The 21,060-nt window shown below is 37.7% G+C and overlaps 2 protein-coding genes across 2 annotated transcripts; both read left to right on the forward strand.

Annotated features, from left to right (window-relative positions):
- The first annotated feature begins 4,002 nt into the window (after window positions 1–4,002).
- LOC137728682 (uncharacterized) lies at window positions 4,003–13,032 on the forward strand. The gene is made up of 19 exons (XM_068467417.1): window positions 4,003–4,367; window positions 5,261–5,364; window positions 6,236–6,322; window positions 6,412–6,487; window positions 6,591–6,665; window positions 6,800–6,853; window positions 7,592–7,651; window positions 7,799–7,915; window positions 8,281–8,375; window positions 8,468–8,670; window positions 8,858–8,955; window positions 9,177–9,280; window positions 9,358–9,523; window positions 9,656–9,778; window positions 9,950–10,032; window positions 10,313–10,454; window positions 11,093–11,122; window positions 11,256–11,326; window positions 11,991–13,032. Exons 1-19 carry the CDS (start codon window positions 4,329–4,331, stop codon window positions 12,589–12,591), a joined length of 2,328 nt encoding a protein of 775 aa, XP_068323518.1. The 5' UTR covers window positions 4,003–4,328; the 3' UTR covers window positions 12,592–13,032.
- A 1,064-nt stretch (window positions 13,033–14,096) lies between these two features.
- Window positions 14,097–20,424, forward strand: LOC137729187 (30-kDa cleavage and polyadenylation specificity factor 30-like). The gene is made up of 7 exons (XM_068468042.1): window positions 14,097–14,731; window positions 15,115–15,507; window positions 17,195–17,357; window positions 17,466–17,576; window positions 18,135–18,203; window positions 18,922–19,008; window positions 19,354–20,424. Exons 1-7 carry the CDS (start codon window positions 14,334–14,336, stop codon window positions 20,155–20,157), a joined length of 2,025 nt encoding a protein of 674 aa, XP_068324143.1. The 5' UTR covers window positions 14,097–14,333; the 3' UTR covers window positions 20,158–20,424.
- Window positions 20,425–21,060: the final 636 nt, after the last annotated feature.

Consider the following 21,060-nt stretch of genomic DNA (forward strand, 5'->3'; position numbering starts at 1 on the left):
GGGTTCTGATGGGATTCGGTGGAAAATAAGAAAAGGGTTTTGGGGGGAAATCGGTGAAATTAGCGTTTTGGGGTTCGGATTTGTAGCGAGATTTATAGATTGGTTTGTACTCTGAAGATAAGGAAGGAAACGAAGCGTACCAACAATGGTGGCTGCTGCCTGTTCAGCTAGATAACTCTGCCCTGCTTCTCCGGCTCCAGCAACCGTGGGAAGGCATTGGTTACAAAACTCTTGGCAAAATTGCAGTATGCAGTCCCTGTAGTTCTCTCGAATTATCATTTCTCTCCTTATATTTTTTTTTTTTCATTATCTTATTATGGTTTCGTGAATGCAATTGTTTTTCTTTTGGTACGTTTAGCCCAATAGAGACGGTGCAATATCAAAAAGATCCGGGGCTAAAATTTACTTGCCAAGGTCCATTACAGATGGTCCAATATCTGAATTTAGATCATATCTAATTTGTTGGAAAGGGTCGGAGGCTAAAGGGCAAAATGTACTCCTCAAAACGATGGGAAAGGATCCTCTTTCTATCCCTTCCACCAAGTTCATAAAGGGTATAAATCTGGACTTTTAAAATTTGATCTAACGGCTAAAATTATATAATTTTTAAAGTGGACCTCTATTTGTAGTCGTTTGATCAAATTTCAAATGCTCAAATTTGTGGCCTTAGGCCTCATTTGGCAGCTCGAACTGTACTGACTATTTATGTCGAATATGATAAATAGCCACCGGATAGTACTGACTAAATTAATCGGGCGTTTGGTGCAGTATTAGACTAATAACTGTATTATTTATACTGTGTTTGGTACTGAATGGATAAGAAAGGGGAAGAAAAAAGAATTGACAAATCTTTGTTTCTTTGTTTGTTGAGATCCGAGACGGAGCGTCGAAGAGTCTGCGGTGGAAGAAACAAAGAGAGATGCAACGGCCGGAGAAGAGGGAGGGAACTCCTACAGTAGCCAAAAGAAGATGTAGGGAGAGAACTGAAGAGTTTGCGGTGGAGGAAGTAGAAAGAGATGCAACGGCAGAGAAAGATGCAGCGGCGGAGAAGAAGGAGGGAGATCCTGCGGTAGCCAGAAGAAGATGTAGGGAGAGAAGAGTCTTGTTCTGGGTGGTTGGATGGAACTTGCTGGTAATGGTGGTTTATGGTGGCTGGCGGAGGAATTGGGTTTTGGGATTTGTGGGATTCTTTGGTTTCTTGGAAGCTCCTTGGAATTTTGGGGAGTTTTGATTGGGAAAATGGAGGGAGTGTGGTTGGTTTTTATAAGCAGAGAAAGCGGTTGGGAAGAAGAAGAGAGAGAGGGGAAACGAAAAAGAAGAACAGAGGGAGGGAGAGAGCCCCGACTAAATTGTCCCATGGTTTTGGAGAGTATAAGGAAGCGAGTATTCACCAGATAAAATAGGTGGGTTGGATTATTTAATCCGATGGCTATTTAATACGAACGGACACCAAACACTGTGCTCTGTATAATTAGTATTATCCGGTGCTTTATACGATGTGCCAAACGAGGCCTTAGTGGACTTGGTGGAAGGGATCCCTTTCCAAAACAATGATATAGACCATTGATTTTTTTTTTTTTGAATAAAACTAATGAAAATAGCTTAAAATTTTTGAATTTTACGATAATGACAAAATAAAAGGTAAAGTAAATAGTACCATGATTGATTTTTTAGTGTAAAAATATAATTTTTCGTTTCAAATTCATTTTGTTTTGTTCTAGCAGTTAGGATTTTAATTGTTAAGTGGATCCCACACTGCCCAAGGCTTGGGCTGGGACTGACTTGGCCTTTAAATCAATTTGATCAGACAAATTTTGTTGGATTCGAAATTGTTTGTTCTATTTTGGGGCAAGATAATCAATTTGTCTAGGCCATAAGCCTCGCATTTATATTAAATTTTCATTATGAAGTTCCCTTCTCGAGGTTTTATGTTCAAGTTCTCATTGAAAGTGATGCTTCTTAGATGTTTTGCACGACAAATTTTTAGTTGTGACGGAAACACGGATGATACATCGCATGTTTTTATATAAATAGTGGAAATTTTTAATTTTTAAGTTATTAACCTTTTAACACACATATCTCATCATTTATATAAAGACACGTAATGTACCACCTCGTGTGATAATCACACTGAAAAATCTCTTGTCTTGCACACCTTTGGCGCCTTGCCTTTATTTCACACCCTTTGCTTTCTCACCCATACGTTATTCAGCAAAGCGAAATCTTTTCGAGAAGAAATTTAACGTTGGAGAGTGTATAAGAAAAAATGACTTCGCCTTGTAGCAACGCACAACACTTTCGTCATAGAGATGTACAATTTCATGCTAAGAGTTAAACTATAAATAACATCTGGTAAAGAAATAAAAAGTTGAAATAGTACAAGCGATACATTCAATGCTGGAGAACTCAATCATAAAATGTTGAGACTTTTAAGTAACATCTCAATTTTCTATTAGTTTAATAATATTTTTTCTTCTTCTAATGTTGACAAAAACATAACTTTGATTCCCTGTCACTATTAATTATTTGTTTATTTATTTATTAGTAGTAATTATTATTGATGTAAAAAATTGAGTTAAATTTGAGTCAACCTAAAGTATCGTGAATTGACACTCGCGAGGAAGTTTTGATTAAGGGTAGATAGACGAAGCGACCTACAAGGAAGGTAGAGTAAGTACCGAAAGGCACCAATGGGCAAAAAGTCTCTAATGCTTAAGTTAACAAAGTATGTTTAAGGTGTCACGTGGGCAAGTTTACTAGTAATATAGGTGTTGAACAATAATTAATGATTACCTTTAGAAGGGAGTAAATGTTACCGTTTTATAGAGACAAAGTTGGAGGCAGTATTTTGACTTAGCAAGTATGGGATTGAATGTAGGTAATTTGGTGTTGTGACTCGTCACATTGTGTTTACTCTTGAAGTTGGAGGGAAATCTTCTATAGATTGTGGGGATAGCCAATGAATGATTGCTAATTGTCGTCGCCTCCATTTATTGTGGGGTTAGTTGTGTGCATCAACATGGGTGCCTCAATGAATATCCTTTAGTGAGTTCACAATGATCAGCAGTTAATCGATTCTAATGGTTTCGAAATCGATGTAATACGATAAAGGAAACTATTACATTCTAAGTTCAACTCTTATAATATTACTCAAATAATAGATAAAAACAAAGAGGTATTAAAAAAGAAAACCAGCAAAACAAGAGATAGAAGGCACTACACATGCACAAATTTGTCAATAATGCTCCCAAAGGCAAGTGGACAACAAAACTCCAAGCTTCCAACTTTAAAGGAGAGCAACAAAACCTACCCAAATAAAATATAAAATACAATGACATATTTTTCCATGCTCAAATGTTAGAATAATCAATGAGGCCATCACAAAGTTCGACTAGTCATCCAATTATATAATATTTTTTCTTTATTATTATTTTATCAAAATATTTTGTGTTAAATGTTTTTTAATATTATGAGATAGCCATCCAAATTTTTATTGACAACCAATAACGATACTGGGTTGAATTATTAGAATGCGTTTATCTCATATGCTTTCAAAAGATTCACTTGCATTTTATTAAAGATTAGTTGCAAAAACATTTTCACTAAAAATGAATGTAGCTATTTTAAAAACATTTTCACTAAAAACCTATCTTAAAATGACTGAACGTTTTTTTAGTAATATAGAGGTGAATCATAAAAAAACACTTAAATAATTTATATAAGAAGTATTTTTCGCAAAACACAATAAGTGTTTTTAGAATTATAAATTATTTTTGCTAAAAACGCTTTTAGTTATTTTACTTCAAAACGAGCCTTTAATTATTAGGAGAAAAAATCGATAAAAATCAAACTCATATCAAAATTATAAAAAGATAACTACCCTGCGCCAGTGCGGTAAAACGCGAAGACAAATACTGATCCAATTGATTGAAAACAAAAAAAGCATAGGTTATAAAACACCAAAAAAAAAAAAAAAAAAAAACATTTGAGAGCCATATAATAATTCAACCCTCCATCCCATAATTCCATTTCATCTCCAACAGCACACTCTATCTCTCCCTCTCACCTCCGCCCACGATTGCAGGCTTCGTCGGGTTCTTCCATCTCTGCGCGGCCCTCGATTTAGATCCAAATCGATTCCGCGGCTTCCAATTTCTAGGGTTTTTGCATCGTATGCCCGGATCACTTTCGGCGTTTTGGGCGTTTCGGCGATTGGAGAATCCTCGGTTTGGGGATTTTGTTAGAGCGCGCTAGGTTCGGTTCCCGGAGTTTCGCAGATCCAACTCCAGTTTCCCGCGCGGAGGCCATTTTCGCTTCTTAATTCAACCATGTTTTGGCGTATGGCAGGGTTGTCCACGGCGTCTGCGGTGAGTTCTCCGCCGTCGTTTTTGTTTTATGTTTTCTTGTTTTGGCAGTAGGTGTGCGGGGCAAAGTATTGGTTTATTTGTGATATATTCGGATTGAATCTCGGTGAAGTTTTGGGTATTTTTTGTGTTGCTCTGTTTGCTTGGTGAGAAAATGTGGGATCAGAAATTGAATTTTGGAATATTTGGATCTTAAGAAGTGTTGTTATGTTGTGTGGAAACTGATGGGGGATTGGCAATTGAGACTCTGTTGAAATTGGGCATGTTGTCTTTGGTTTCGGATCTGGAATTGGGAACAATGGTGTAGTGGGAACTATGAACTTTCTACTATCTCACTCTGTAGCAGTCGGAAAACACCTTTGGAAATATTATTTCTTTTAATCTTACGGTTGGAAACTAGTGGCCGTGTCTTTAGAACATAGTGTATTTTAGTCTAATACACATGGATTTTTTATGAAGTCAGACGGTGGCAATACATTGCATGCCAGTTAGAAATTCGTCAGGGGGTGGTTGAGAGTTGTACAAGGTTTGGAGACCTTTTAAAATTCTTCGATGCTCCAAGCTTTAACCATTTTTGGGTGATTGCTCTTAAAGTGTGGTTTTCAAATTAGGACATTATATTATGCAGGCTTAAAAATAGGTTGTATTCATATTTTTCCATGCCATGCTTCCCTTGAATCATTCAGTTGTATCTGCGCTGGTTTACATAGTTCCTTATGCCCTTCCTAGAGGGCCGGTGATGGTCTCCAGGTGTCACCTGTGCTTGTTGGTTTGCTTTGAACTTGTTTTAGGAGGTCCATATTACTGGTTTCACTAATATGGAAAGCTAGTTTTTTTCTGTTTGTTTTTAGCCTAATTTATGTGTTTTGCGTCTCTTATTTTATTTTGTGGTTCAGGTGGAGACAATTTTGGACAAGGATCATTTCACGTTGGAAGAGCTACTTGATGAAGATGAAATTATTCAAGAATGCAAAGCTCTTAATGGCCGCCTAATCAATTTGTAACTCTCCTTTCATTCCCCAATGTCATTAGATTTTGCCTTTCTTTTTTATTCCCTTTGTTTATCATTGAGCCTCAATGAGTGAGGTAATAGAGGGTTTATATCTTTCTGCTTAGTGTCTTTGGGTAAGGGATGCTTGTCATACATTTGTCAGAAGTGATTTTATGTTTTATCATGTGCAGATGTACCAAAAGATCAATGTGTTGAAAGATAAAAGCAGCAATTTAACACTTCCTATAAAGAGATATTATCAAAATGATTCCTTATAGTGGTTTGGGGTTTATAGATCTGCGACATTGATGTTGGCATATAGATGTAAATCCTTTGCTTTGAATCTGAAATTTGGGGTTTGAGATGTCTACACTGGAAATTTGGTTTTGATTTTTTTCTTTCTTTTCTGGGTACTAAAAGTTTAGGGGAGGGGAGGCTACTCCATCCCAGGGCCAGGGCATACGACAAGCCTCTTTTGAGGACTTGCAGAGGGGTCTTAGCCCCTTTTTTTGGTTTTTACAGATTGTCCACCAAGAGGGATAGCTGGCAACGGGACTCAAACCTAGGCCTTGGTCTAGTGAAGAGAATGATCCTTACCAACTCAACCAACCCTCGTTGTCATTTTGATTTTTTTCCTCTATGTTGGAATGTAGTTGTTTTACCAAGCTTTTATTTCCATCCAATTTGAGCAAATTAGTCTTTTATTTCTCAGGCTAAAAAAACATAAGATTGTCTAAAGACTCTAAACTTTTCTTAAATAATTGAAGTGTAGTATTGTTTGCACCTTTTAGTTGTGTTGTTTTCCTCATATGCTTAAGCCTTTGAAAACTCCTTTTCACATGTTGTCTTATTTAATTACTTGTGGTGCCCTATGTTGCAGTTTGCGAGAAAGAGCCCAGGTTGAGCAACTCATCCGATACATTGTTGAAGAAGCTCCCGAGGATGCTGAAAATAGACGAACTTTCAAGTAGGTTGCATTGAACGTACATGTAAGCATCAAGGTTGAAAATTTACTCTACCCATGTGATTGATCAAGTCAATTTGTTGTGTATGCAGATTTCCTTTTATTGCATGTGAGATTTTTACTTGTGAAGTTGATATCATACTCAAAACATTGGTAGAGGATGAGGAGGTTAGGAACTCTAACTATACAATCTGAATGACTCTGTTTGACAGTTTTGCAGAATGTTTAACAGATTCAACTTTTGATTAACTTGGTTATGTCATGTTGCCAGTTGATGAACTTGTTGTTCTCCTTTTTGGAACCAAATAATTCTCACAGCACACTCTTGGCTGGGTACTTTAGCAAGGTATTTCTTTGTTGAACTAAATTCTATCTTCATACTTTGTCCTGAGAGTAGTTTTACCAATGTAAATTGTATATGTTTACTTGCTGTTTAATTTCTTTTTCCTAGGTTTTTACATTTTTTTTCCTTTATCCTAGGTTGTTGTTTGTCTGCTGTTGCGCAAGGCAGTTCCTTTCCTGCAGTATATTCAGGTAAGTCCATTATTTGTTCTTTTTAAATTCCTTTATGCTTAGTCATTAACTTTCTGAAGTTGTGTTGTGACATGGGCCAATGGGTGTCTGATATGCTTATTCTGGTGGATTCAAAGGGGAAAGTACAATGAAATTTTAAAATTATTTGGGTTTATGTAAGTTTCATTGTAATTTCATAAAGTGTCGTCGGGTTGTGTGAAAAACTCTTAAATGTGACAGTCTGTTGCTTTTCGAGCCTTTGTTTACTTCATAATTCTGTTAGTTGGTGTGCATGTCCTAATAATTATCTACATGCATGACTTCATAGATTCATGTTCTCCTCAAATATATTGAACCTAATATCCTCACTATAACCATGCTACATGTATATTTAGGGCTCGTTTGGATGTGCTTTCAAAATGATTGAAAATGCTTTTAGAGAAAATGTTTTTGGGTTTCAAAAGCACTTTAAGTGCTTTCTACAAGAAGCACCTGTTATGTGCTTCTTTCAGGAGCACTTTAAGTGCTTTTTCAGGATTTATTAGCATTTTTACTAACGATTGTTTCCAAAAATATTTGCACCAAAAGTGCTTTTAGTCATTTTAAAAGCACATCCAAACGAGCTCTTAATTTTCTGTTGAATACTTTCTATGACATCATATATCTTGTTCAAATTAGTAAAGAGCTTTAAAATTTTCATGAGTTGAAGTTATTTGCTTTAGTTTGGAGCTGATGAATTGTTTGTATGTGCACGTTCAGGGTCATCAAGATATTGTCAAGAAGCTAGTTGACCTGATTGGAATTACATCTATTATGGAGGTTGGTGTAGATAACTGTTGTTTCTTTCCGTATTTGAGCTCGTTACTGCACTGTTATTAGAACTAAGATGCAAAAGAAGCATCTTAAGATTGGTAGCTTTACAGTTGGAGGAAACTCTTTTGAAAACCCAAGTTATATGTTTTATAGGTTTTGATACGTCTGGTTGGTGCTGATGAACACATGTATTCTAACTATACGGATGCAATGCACTGGATACAAGATACAGATGTGCTAGAGATGATTGTGGACAAGTTCAGCTCTTCGGTATGTGACTTATTTTACATATAAGCTATGTTCATGCGGTTGAATGACTACACAATGTGGGGTTCCTTGTTTCTTAATCATTTATCAGTATTTTTTTTCCTCTACATGTTTGTGGGAAGTTTTTTTGGAGGAAAGTTTAGAACCATAACTTGCCATTGCTTTGTTAATGGAAGATGGTGCAATCTTAACTTTTAAGGGGGAAAAGTAAAAGGAAAAGTCTAAATTTTTTAATTGCCTGTTGGAAAAAAAATTTACCCTATGTATTTTTATTTTTTTGATGATCTACACATTTTGCTGTATTACTAAAGATGATCTGTTTGCTGTGCATTAAGAATGTTGAGTGTTAATGAGCTTGATTTCTACAGGATTCTCCTGAAGTGCATGCTAATGCAGCGGAGACACTTTGTGCTATAACACGGTTTGCTCCGCCTGGACTTTCTTCTAAAATCTCCAGCCCAAGGTAACATTTAGTTCTCGCATATATTGATTAGTGTTATACATACATTTTCTCTGTAGCTTCTTCGTTAAAGTCCATTTGTGTATTTTGTGCAGCTTTATAGGAAGATTGTTTCGGCATGCTTTGGAGGATTCACGGCCAAAATCTGTTCTTGTTAACTCATTGTCGGTTTGCATCTCTTTGTTAGACCCTAGGAGGCTAACCTTGGGAACGTATCATATGTATGGACGTCAGATGACTCATGGATCCACAGTTACCACTAATCCTGAGACTGTTGTGGGCATGCTGGAGAGCCTAGGTAAAGTTATCTCCTTTTGACTAGGGTATTTTCTTTTAGTTAAATGTGAGCTGATGTGTAGCTGCTTTGCCTACATTCATATTGCCCGCGAAGAGTTTCTATGCTCCTTTTTCTGGCAATTGGAACTTGAAGATTATTTTTTGCGTTTTTTCTGAAGGATTAAGTAATATCTCTTTTAATTATTTAGGTGATTTGCTGAAGCTGTTGGATGTTTCGTCGGTGGATAATACGCTGTTAACTACATATGGCAAGTTACAGCCGCCTCTTGGAAAACATCGATTAAAGGTGAATATTCTAATGTCTTTTCAAGTTGTCCTTGCTCAAATTTAAGAATTGAGTTCTTTCTCTACAAAAGTCTTCCGGTATGTTTGGACTGTTTGTTTTGGGAACATTATTAGTTTAATGGAATATTCAATTAATATGTTCACAAGCCACTTGAAACTTTCACAGCGTGTTTAAGGGTGATGTTTATATTTTAATTCTGGTCTGAACATGGTGCTTTTCAGGTTGTGGAGTTCATTTCAGTATTACTTACGGTTGGTAGTGAAGCTGCTGAGAAGGAATTGATTCGTCTTGGAGCTGTACAAATAATTTTAGACTTGTTTTTTAAGTAAGCACAAAAGTTTTCATGTTTACTAAGTAGTGATTTTATACAAGGCCTTATCCGTGATTCTGTTGCCTCCCCAGGTACCCATATAACAACTTTGTACATCACCACATAGAGAACATAATTGTGTCGTGTTTGGAAAGCAAGAATGTTCCTCTTGTCGAACATCTTCTTCGTGAGTGTGACCTTGTTGGAAAAGTACTTCAAGCAGAAAAGAATTTTACATTGGCAACTGACTCGGACAAGGTGCTGCTGCTGCATTGTTTTGTAAAATATTAATACCTTGCATCCAGATCATTTGTTTACTTTTTATATTATTTCTAGTCGTAGTTTATTGAAACGGTATTTAAACATTGTTTTGTTTCATATTTCTTTCAGCCAACTGTTCCTGCGGAGGGTAGATCCCCACCCAGAATTGGGAGCATCGGACATTTAACACGTATATCCAACAAACTCATTCAGCTAGGAAATAACAATAGCGAGATTCAGACGCTTCTGCAGGTTTTTATTTATGTTTCTTTGTATTTATAGTTAGCCTTTTTAATTTATGAAAGTAAGTTTTTGGAAATGGAGTATTCTGTTATCTATATGCTGAATAGAAGATAAGTTTTTGGAAATGAAGTGTTCTGTTATCACTGTCGAAGTCATTTTAGAGTTGTAATTATGTTGCAGGAAAACAGTGAGTGGGCTGAGTGGCAGGCAAGTGTCCTGTCAAAACGTAACGCAGTCGAGAACGTCTATCAATGGGCCTGTGGGTATGTGCTTTTCCCTCACAAAAGCGTTTGGTTTCTTCATGTCACATTTACCGTTGATTTGCGGTGCAAGTTCTAAAACTGTAGTAAATCACATATAGTTACTAGTGGATACAGCAAACGTGATCGACATGCTTTTTATTCTAGTAAAATATTGCTTTTGTTGTTTCAGTGATACAATAGTGATTATCAATGTGACCCGTTTCAATTTTTTATTACCTCTCCACTGTCCTTAGGAACTCATGTTTTCGGCTATCTAATCATGGTTAATCAACTGTAACAGGCGGCCAACTGCGTTACATGATCGAAATAGGGATAGTGATGATGATGACTATCAAGATAGAGATTACGATGTTGCAGCCCTTGCAAATAACTTAAGCCAGGCTTTCCGATATGGAATTAACAACAATGATGTGTTAGATGAGGTAACCCCTGACACCTTTGATTATCTTAAAATCCTATATCTACACAGTGTAAGTTGAAAGAGACAACTCAAAGGGAAAATACACAATGGCCAGGAAAAAATAACTTAGTATTTTATGTTAGCCTATATCATAAGTGCGGACAGTGTTTTTTCTTTTAAACCTTTAGACTAGAAAGTACCCTTGGAGTGAGTCAAAAGTTAGAAATAAAGAAAAAAGGTAGAAGATAGACCTGTTTAAATCTTCAGGAGTAATTTACACTATCATCATATGCACATTGCTGGGAGTCGGATATCACATAGAACAAGTTTCCTTTTTAGACTAGACAATTTGGTGCTTTAATTTTTGTTTTCTTAAAGTCTTTGTCACTGTGTTTAACGTTTAGGAAGGTTATTAGCCTATTATTCTATCCACTGGCCCCTGGGACGTTTACATGATGACATGTTGTCGGTTGATATTTTCAGCACCTAGAATTTTTGTAATTTTATTGCACCAGCTAAGAAATTTAGTGGTGTTTCATAATTTGGTCCTAGAGGAAATGGAAAGATGACAATGTCCCAAAATGTTCCAAACACTTGTCATTCTTACTTAGTGTTCCTGTGGTGATGATTACTGATAGTAATACTCTTCATGCATTTCAGGGCCATGGCTCACTTGAACGAGATGATGAGGTATCAAATATGCTGCCAGCTTACTCAATTCAGTGATTATTAATTTTTTTCTTGTTGATATGTTTTTGATAATGTTAGGTTGACTACTGTTAAAGGTTTTCCAACTGTTCCTTATGAAATATTTTTGGCGCAGGAAGTTTACTTTGATGATGAATCTGCTGAAGTCATCATATCTTCATTGCGTTTGGGAGATGACCAGGAAAGGTAGGTGGAAAGTCCTTTAATATTTACTCTTAAGATTCGATGAGGATTTTTGGCAAGACAATCCTATAGCACGAAGCTGTTTCCAGAGTTTGATTGCCACAACAAAGCAATGCATGTAGGCTATACCTGGTAATAATGTCATGAAACATTTGAGATTTTTATGGGTGTCTTCTCCATCCTCAGCCTGTCCGGTAAAAGAATAGGGGTGCTGGTATTGATGCTCTAAAAAAGCTTTACACTCCAAACTTTTCATGTTTAGAAATAAAAGTACACTTATTGGGTGTGTATAATGACTTTTTTGGAGTGTCTCCCAGATCTACTGAATAAATATTTTTTTCCAGCTGGTCCGGTTTGTATCTACTGGGAATATGAACTTGGGTTAAATTACAATTGTGGTGGCAACTAAGTCTACAAATTCTTTGTCGAGTTGATAATTTCCCTTATTTTTTAGCTTATAATGCTGGGTTTGAAGCAAACAGTTTTCTTTCCATGTTGTTCCTTTGGTTTATAGTTCTTTGCATGGGTTGTGGGACAGTGGGACTAAGCTTCTGAATGGATTTTTGGACTCTTACTAGCGGTGTTATTGTGCATATCTAGCTCTCCTGATTATGTGTATAAATCCGGTGCTTTGAACTGCTTGACATGTTTGCCGTTCTGATTGCAGTGGTTCTCTGTTTACAAATTCCAACTGGTTTGCTTTCGAGGATGACAGGGCTGCCACTGATCACTCAATTGACTCTCTTGCTTCTCCGTCACCTATTACGGCGGAGTCTAATGTTGTCAATGGTGGCGGGGATGATGATGTCATTGTTGGTGAAGATGATGACTTAGTTGACACCGCAACATCTTCTCCGGAACCAGGAATAAAACCAGAAGATTCGGAAGTTGCCGTCCCAAACAATTCGTTAGAATTGGGGCCCGTTGAAACTGAAAAACCACCTGAGTGGGTTGAATGGAGGGAGACTTCAGACTCTGGGGAACCCTCTGATGCCCTACCAAATGGTGGGCTTCAAACGAAATCTGCGGATGCAGCTAAATGTTCATCATCTTCTGAGCCATTGATGAAAGATGATAAAGTTGTTACCGAGCCTCAAGCTGAATCAACAGTTGAGGGAACTTCAAAGCCGGCTGAACTGTCAGAATCAGGCAATGAGAAGCCAAGTTCTGAGTCAACCACTTCTGATGCTGCAGCTGCCGATGTGGGAACAAAAGGCAGTCAAGAAGCAGCTCCGGGTGATAAAGAGAAAGATAAGGAAGGGAACTAGTGTAAATTCTTGATGATCAGTTAACTGGGCTAACTCATTACACCACGACATTGATCGGGTGGGAAGTTGAACCTAGACACTTGTTGGTTGGGCAAAGGCGACTGTATCTATAGGGCCCTGCGCACATCATCGAAGTGGACGGTGATATTTTTCCCCCACCTGTAAGAAATTGATCTGTCCTCTCTCTCTCTCTTGCCTCCCTCCCCCCTCACTCCATTTAAACATTGAGGAAAAGGGAAGGGGGGCAGGTTCTCGTTTGCAGACGCTCGTAGTAAAGTAATTTTCATGTTTCATTAATTTGTCGAAAGCTTCTTAGGTGTTACAGAATCTGGATTTGTGACGTGCGCCGCCGCTGTATTTTTTTTAGCAAGAACCTGTCAATATACATAGCTGCTCTCCCCCTCCCTCTGAATATGGAAATTGATTTTGGAAATGAGTTCATTGATTGTCTGGTGCATTTTCGTGTCTTTGATCTGATGGTGGAGTTAAATCGAATTTCCGACGTTACATTTGAGATGTCAACGTACTGTTAGAATTCGTAAGCAGCATTTCCCATCAGATTATTTTGTTATTTCAGGCTATGACTGTAAGAGCATGGTTTTACTTTGTGTTCAGTTTCACTACTTTCTACGGAGTCTAACCACTTGTATTCGGAGTGTTAAGAAGTTTTAGTTAAGCTGCACAATGAGTCATAATTCGTACTAGAAAATGTTGAAAACAAGACCTTCAAGTGGTGGATTTCCCTGCTCCTAAGATCCGGAGAGGAGCTCTTTCCGTATAAACTCACGTAGAAATTTGCTTGTAATAAGAAAATAAAAATATAATACCACTAAATCTTGGCCCCATATCGAACTTAAATATAATTATTGTTCTAAAAATCTCCGTCTAGGCCCGTCCCGATTAAGAAAGGGCGTCTAAATCTGCTGAGGAGCCCACCTAGATTGTCTAGGTTGCAACTCACTTAGATATAAAATAGATAACTTTCATTTTGAATTTTATTTTTTTCCCTAAATTGTAAAAGACTTGTTGAATACTTAAATGAACACACAATATAAGCTTGTTCCCCATGTTTTTCATTATGTTCCAATACTTCATAATATAGTCATTCTATTTTGTAGTTTATGATGAAATTATATATATTTTAAGTATAAACAGACAATTATTTACATGAAATATAATAGATTTACTTAAAACCACATCTAGGCGCTAGGCCTCAGCCCGTCGTCCAATTAGTGCCTAGCGTCTTTTAAAACCTTGAATATAATACCATTCAAACACCTCATTTTATCTTCCACATATTTTTGATAATTTTTCTTCATTTATCTTTTTCAATTTATTTGATTCGACGGCAAAAAATTGAAAGAATTTGTGAGAAATAAAAATAAGTGTATGGATAACACCGTTAAATGAAAACTCCGTTGCATGAGAGGCCTTTCTCGTTTTGTTGGGCCGGACTGCGATTTTCTTTCATCCCCGAATTAGAAGGGATGAGAGCCCAAACCCGGATACCCTTTCTCCTCTGCGAGTCCTGGTGTTCGCGCTCTTTGTTGTTCCCTGTCGACCGTCGAAACCCACGCTCCTTCTTCTTCCTCCTTCATTCAACCTAGATCCCCAAAACGCACGTTTCGCATCTCTCTCCTTCTCTCATCAGAATCTCTAAAACCCTAATTATCTACGCAAATCCCTAAATCTCCCGAACATACACCCGCGCACAACAGACAAACGAATACTAAGCTCACCCGATGGAGGACTCAGACGGAGGCCTCAACTTCGACTTCGAGGGAGGCCTCGATGCACCCGCCACCGTCTCGGCCTCCGCGGGCCCCGCCAATACGGTCCCAACTTCGAATTATTCCGTGGTGCAATCCGACTCGGCCGTTACCGGGCCGGGTGCCAATCAGGCCGCTGCGGCGCCGCAGCCCAATCAGAATGCGAACCGGACAGGTGGGCGGAGCTACCGCCAAACGGTGTGTCGTCACTGGCTGCGCAGCCTTTGTATGAAGGGCGATGCCTGTGGGTTCCTCCACCAATACGACAAGTCGCGCATGCCCGTGTGCCGCTTCTTCCGGTTGTACGGCGAGTGCCGCGAGCAGGACTGCGTGTACAAGCACACTAACGAGGACATCAAAGAGTGTAATATGTATGTGTTTGCTCTTCTCTGCCAGTTTCCTGATTCATCTTTGTTGGTTTTTGGTTGAATTTTGTTGTTTTAATTTGGTGATTTTGATCTGGAACTTAACGGATAGGTTAAAGTTTTACTGAATTGAATTCAATTGTCCTATTGTGATATTGCTGTGGTGGATTCCTTAGGAATTGTTGCTATTGGTTTTGTGGGATCATATGATTTCGACGATTCGAGGTGCATAAGTGGAAGGCAGAAGGAATAAAATTATCTAAAGTTGTTGCTTCTCCTCATTATTTAAACTTCTTTATCCGAAATATTGGTGTCTAGTTTCGGTGTGAACAAAACCATGAATTTATCGAGAGTGTATTGGTTCTTATGGAAGGGTTTTGTCATTGTAGGTACAAGTTGGGTTTTTGTCCAAATGGTCCTGATTGCCGGTATAGACACGCAAAGCTGCCTGGACCTCCACCTCCAGTGGAAGAAGTCCTTCAGAAGATCCAGCATTTGACTTCTTACAATTACAACAACTCAAATAAGTTCTATCAACAAAGGAATGCTGGTTTTCCCCCACAAGGAGATAAGTATCAGCCTGCACAAGGACCCAACAATTTTGTGGGAAAACCTACTACAGCAGAGTCTGGGAATGTCCAGCAGCAGCAACAGCAACCGCAACAGCTTCAACAAACCCAACAACATGTTGGCCCCGCAGTCGCACAGACACAAAATCTTCCCAATGGCTTAGCTAATCAGGCAAATAGAAGCGCGTTGCCTTTGCCTCAAGGAACATCTAGGTTTGTTCAGAGTCCCAAGGTTTTTTATTAGGTTTTGTAAATCAATTTATGTATAAATTGTTTGGTCAATAATTCCCGAAAGAGTTCTGTCCGTTCGATCGGCTGTAATTAGCTTTCTTTAAAGTTTGAACCTATATTAGCTAACTTTATGAGTAATTACTCTGTATAATTTGTACTTGACCACATTATGTACGAATTTTTCTTTTTCGTATGTAGTTATACACAGAGTTGCTTTCTCCCAATAAGTTATTGACCTAGTTATACTTTGTTATTGAGAGATGAATGATATCCTCTTCTATTCTTCTTTCCATTGTACACTGCACTAAGGAAAATATATGGCAAGATTGACTTGCGTGGATATGATAGTGTAATAAGAAACAGCTGAAATTATTTACATAACTTAGTAAATTTCACCTTTTTTGGTGCTAGGAAAAAAGTTTGTATCTTTATCCCCGATATATGGTATTTGTTGCATATGGCTGTGGTATGTTAATTATAACTTTCTTGGAATCTGGGAGACTCCTAAGAGACCAGAAAGTCAAGACAGTTCTGAACTCTTAAGTAGGGTTTAAGCCTGAAATGTTTGGCTTTTACAAATTTACAACTGGAATAATTAGTTGACTTGTTAGTAGGTAGGGAGGGAAGAGGGAAATAAAGAACAGGGTACCCAAAGCAAAAATGTATTTTGATTTTTGAGTTGCAATAAGAAGCAAAAAGCTCAACTTTGTAAGCCACTTGGATTGAGCAATGGTGCCTAGATAGGTTCCTAGATGTAAGCTCAGGGCTTAAGTTGGACCTCGGCTGAAAAAGATGTTGTATCTTGAGCTTCCAGAACTAGAAGTCATACAGAACAGTGATTTTGTTGATGAGGAAGGTCCATAGAAAAATATTTGGATGAGTTTTATGCAGAGTCTGGGAACAGGTTCTTCGTTGTGGGTAAGGGGGAATCCCGACTCTATGAACCTGAGGAAGGGCTGCACAACCATAGTAGGGGCATTATGACCTGAGCTTTTCGTAGTACTAGTAGGAATGCCAGTGCATGAATCCCATCCCATAATGAATGGTTTGGTGATGTGTTGAGTTGTAGGGTTCCAATATGTGTTCTGTCAATGAACATACAGATTCTGGAATATACTCTGACCTGGCTATGCAGAAAATTTCCTTGGGAACATGAGTCAAATATGTTCCCTACTGTCAAACTGCATTTGATATTGTTGGGGGGCTAAGGTGCGACAAATATAGGTTGTGAATCTCAAAAAGCTGGTTTGCTATCAATCTTGATTGCCTGTTCCCAATGTAGATTTGGACCATCTAGATACAGTTAGAAAATATACATATATGTGGTTATTATATCAGTTTAAGCTGCTTGATATGTGCTACCAAAGTGTGTGCATCATTGCTTACTGCTTGCTGCTACTCACTGTTAGTTGTGGAGTTTTGTATGATGGCTGTATAGGTTCAAAGATAAAAATGCACTGCCAACCTGCTTGCTGACATTTTATGAAATGTCATATTGTGATAATCATCTTCCCATTAAATTTTGTACCGTATAGTCAATAGTCATATCATTCTTCCTACCTAATGAAATCTTTTGACTGTTTCTTTCCATGTATTACTCTTCTTTCCAATTAGTTCACCCGTTTTATGAAATTGGATATACTTATTTATTTCAAACATCAAACCTTAGGTATTTTATTGTTAAAAGTTGCAACCGAGAAAATTTGGAATTATCTGTACAACAAGGATTATGGGCAACTCAGAGGAGCAACGAGTCCAAACTTAATGAAGCTTTTGACTCTGCTGAAAATGTGATTTTAATTTTCTCAGTCAACCGGACTCGACATTTCCAGGTAGGATTGCAAATTACATCCCAATGTTTTTTACGTCGCTTTCTATTTTTAGTTATATCAAGTTATCTACTGGGGGTGCCAGAATTAAAATCGCCTATTATTTGTTAGGGTTGTGCAAAGATGATGTCCAGAATTGGTGGGTCTGTTGGTGGAGGGAATTGGAAATATGCACACGGAACCGCGCATTATGGGCGAAATTTCTCTGTCAAATGGTTAAAGGTATAATTTTGTTTAAACTTTATGGCAACCTTCTACTCATTGAGCTAGAATTTGATTCCCTCTTTGATATTTTTTCCTGCTGCAAACAAACAGGATCCTACAAAGCTTCTTGTTAGAATTATCAAATCTGTTTTATTATTATTGTTGTTTTCACTCTTACTGATTGGCATGCTAATGAGTATGGCTTTGCTTTTATGTTCCTTGTTGGCTATAGTTCACAGTATCTGTTTTATTTATTTGAGGGCTTGTATCTTAATAGTTACTTAATTCTTTTGATCCTATGATCTCAAATTGTTGGTTTGAAATTGAATCAAGATTGGAGTTGATTGTACTTGTATCGACTTTAAGTTATTTGGACTTCTTTCAATGTTTTAATTCATAAAATACCTAAACTCCCATCTGTGTGCCAACTTGAGTCAAGTTTCAGTTGGGATCACTACTTACATCTGGAAATTAGGAGAACCGGTTATGATGGAAGACCTCAGTTTAATTTTCAATGGGCATGGATAAGCAGTAAATGATAAGATGTGATGACTAATTGCAGTTTCTTTGATGCAGCTATGTGAACTGTCCTTTCACAAAACTCGTCATTTGAGGAACCCCTACAATGAGAACCTACCAGTGAAGGTAAAATCTGGAGCCTTCAAACTATAGAAACACCCACATAAACACGATTTGATTTTTGTCCTTTCTTGGTTAATTGTGAAATCACCCAATTTTTATTTCTGTTGGGATTTTCAATACGTATCAGTAGGCTGCAGGTTTCTCATGCTAATCCATGATTCAAACGGCTGAAAACATGTTCTTACATTTATAAAAGACATACTTTCATTAATCAAAATGAAAGTTACAATCCAGGGGACTCGGAGTCCAGTCATGAGTACCAAGCTTAAATTGACAACCAAAAGCTCAAAAATAATAACAATATAACCTGTATGACTAAATGCACAATCCATGAATATATATGTATACATGTATTTTTGTGGGTCCTTCTGTGGTTTGTGTGTTGGGTATTAACATAACAGATTAGTTGGCATTGTTTAGAACCCTGCTGAAGAATCATTGTCTAATGCCATGATGTATCACTTGGCTGCGTGTTGCTTAAAAATGTGTGTTGATGCATCACTTGGTTCTGAAACAGAACAAATCTGATAGAATATTATGTTAATAGGTTCTTTACGTGGGTGACTATTTTTTATTAGCTGTTTCACCATGCCTTTTCACTTGCAATCATTACTATTGTCGACATGTATACTTGCTCATGTGATACTACTTTCTTGTGTAGACATACCTTGAGACGAAAAAAATAACTTCTGAGCTTATTGTCGTGCTTGTACTCTTGCAGATAAGTAGAGATTGTCAAGAGCTAGAGCTCTCCGTTGGTGAGCAGTTGGCGTCCTTGCTTTATCTTGAGCCAGATAGTGAACTTATGGTATGTTAAAAGTTCACAGGAAACTAGTTAAATTTTGTGAAAAAGAAATTGAAATTGAAAAAAAAAGGGTTAAAAGGAAAGAAAGCAAAAAGAGAGAAAGCAATAGAGTTCCAAAAATATTTACAGTTACAGTGTGTTTATCAATTAATTTTTAACATAGGAATTTATCTCGATACTTCTCCTCTCTTAGTTTTCATTTGTGTTGTCCATTAAATTAGAGGCCATTTTGCTGGGGCAGGACAAGATCTGTTTTGCACTATAATGTGTCCTTTACTTTTAATTTTATGTTATTAAATGGCCAGAACTTGATGAATCTGAATCTTGTTTATCGTTCCCTGCGTACAGGAAATTTCGATTGCGGCAGAATCAAAACGCGAAGAAGAAAAAGCAAAGGGAGTCAATCCAGAGAATGGTGGTGAGAATCCAGACATTGTCCCATTTGAGGACAATGAAGAGGAGGAAGAAGAAGAAAGTGAAGATGAGGAAGATAGCTTCGGTCAAGTTCCTGGAGCAGGAAATGATGGCAGAGGAAGGGGCAGAGGAGGAGTCATGTGGCCTCCTCACATGGCTCTACCAAGGGGTGGCAGACCTATGCCCGGGATGCAGGGTTTTCCCCCAGGAATGATGGGTCCTGATGCAATGCCCTATGGACCTGACGGATTTGTAATGCCAAATCCGTTTGGTATGGGGCCTCGGGGTTTCAATCCGTATGGTCCCAGGTTTTCAGGTGATTTTACAGGGCCCAACCCTGGCATGATGTTTCGTGGGAGACCACAACAACCTGGATTTCCACCTGGTGGGTTTGGGATCATGGGTCCTGGACGTGCACCATTTATGGGAGGGATACATCCAGGCCGAGGTGGTCGGCCAGCAGGTATGTCTCCAATGTTTCCACCACCCCCACCACCATCATCTCAAAACCCTAACCGGATGCCGAAGAGAGATCCAAGGGGAGCTTCCACTGATCGGAAGGGACAAGATATGTCAGGTCCGGCTGGTGGACCAGATGATGAGACACAGTATGGCGCTGGAAACAACTCTAGACATGATGATAGCGAAAGTGAGGATGAGGCCCCGAGGCGGTCGAGGCATGGAGATGGAAGGAAGAAACGGCGAGACTCGGAAGGAGATGCGACCTCCGAGCACTAGCAGCTCGGCAGTACTAGTGATGCCATGCCCATGCCACTAACGAGGGAAACCCATCTTCCTCCACACCAGAGGCTTACTGCTTTTTCTTAGAAAATGGAAGGTTTCATTCGTGATATATGGATTCTTTAGTGCTACTGATGTCTTTCCATTTTGTTAGAAGTTTGAAATATGCGGTAAATTCTGTGATATTCTTGTAACTATCCTGGTAAAAGTAACTAAAGGTAAAAGGTCAAGGCAGCGGAATTTATAATTATATAGTTTTTTTAATCCTCTGCAGCAAGTTCGAATCAATTTAGTACAAAATATCGTTAGTATAAAAATAAACGAAAACTAATGAAAATGATTTGAAATTTGAGTTCTAACGATAAAAAAATAAAATAAAAGGTAAAGTAAATAGTATTAGAATTGACTTTTTAGTGTAAAAATATGGTTTTTCATTAAGATGAATAATACCGAAAACTTTTTGTTAAAATTCCCTTAAAAATAAAGAGGACAATAAAAAAACAATGGATTTTTGCGTTCAATTTTTAGTCGTTTGCACTTCAAAATAGAGTAGCACGAATTTAAAGTGGAATTCTCGTCAACACATTATTGTCACAAAAAAGCCGTTAGTGTTAAATCTCAACGTTTATTTTTTGTGTATTGATGCGTAGAGAGCATCATGCTAAAGTTAAAAGCAGCGTTTAAAATATTAGTATTGGTGGTTTAATATGCAAATTTGTGGAATATTGATGAATATACCGATATCACTATCGGTTGTTTTTTATGAAAATGATGAAAATTTGCTTTAAAACGTGAACATTTAAAATAAAACTTTTGGAGTGTCATATGACAATTTATCGATATTTAAGTGATATGTCTAAAAATCAACAAAATCTGTTGATTTTAGTTGAAATTTAAGTT

Source organism: Pyrus communis, chromosome 3 (assembly GCF_963583255.1).
Source record: "Pyrus communis chromosome 3, drPyrComm1.1, whole genome shotgun sequence".
Classification (NCBI taxonomy): Eukaryota; Viridiplantae; Streptophyta; class Magnoliopsida; order Rosales; family Rosaceae; genus Pyrus; species Pyrus communis.

Coding starts and splice junctions, on each gene's coding strand:
- LOC137728682 (XM_068467417.1), top strand. CDS start 4,329: ATGTTTTGGCGTATGGCAGGGTTGTCCACGGCGTCTGCG. Junction 5,365..6,235: donor AATGGCCGCCTAATCAATTT/GTAACTCTCCTT, acceptor CCTATGTTGCAG/TTTGCGAGAAAGAGCCCAGG. Junction 8,376..8,467: donor TCTAAAATCTCCAGCCCAAG/GTAACATTTAGT, acceptor TATTTTGTGCAG/CTTTATAGGAAGATTGTTTC.
- LOC137729187 (XM_068468042.1), top strand. CDS start 14,334: ATGGAGGACTCAGACGGAGGCCTCAACTTCGACTTCGAGGGAGGCCTC. Junction 14,732..15,114: donor GACATCAAAGAGTGTAATAT/GTATGTGTTTGC, acceptor TTGTCATTGTAG/GTACAAGTTGGGTTTTTGTC. Junction 15,508..17,194: donor TTGCCTCAAGGAACATCTAG/GTTTGTTCAGAG, acceptor ATCAAACCTTAG/GTATTTTATTGTTAAAAGTT.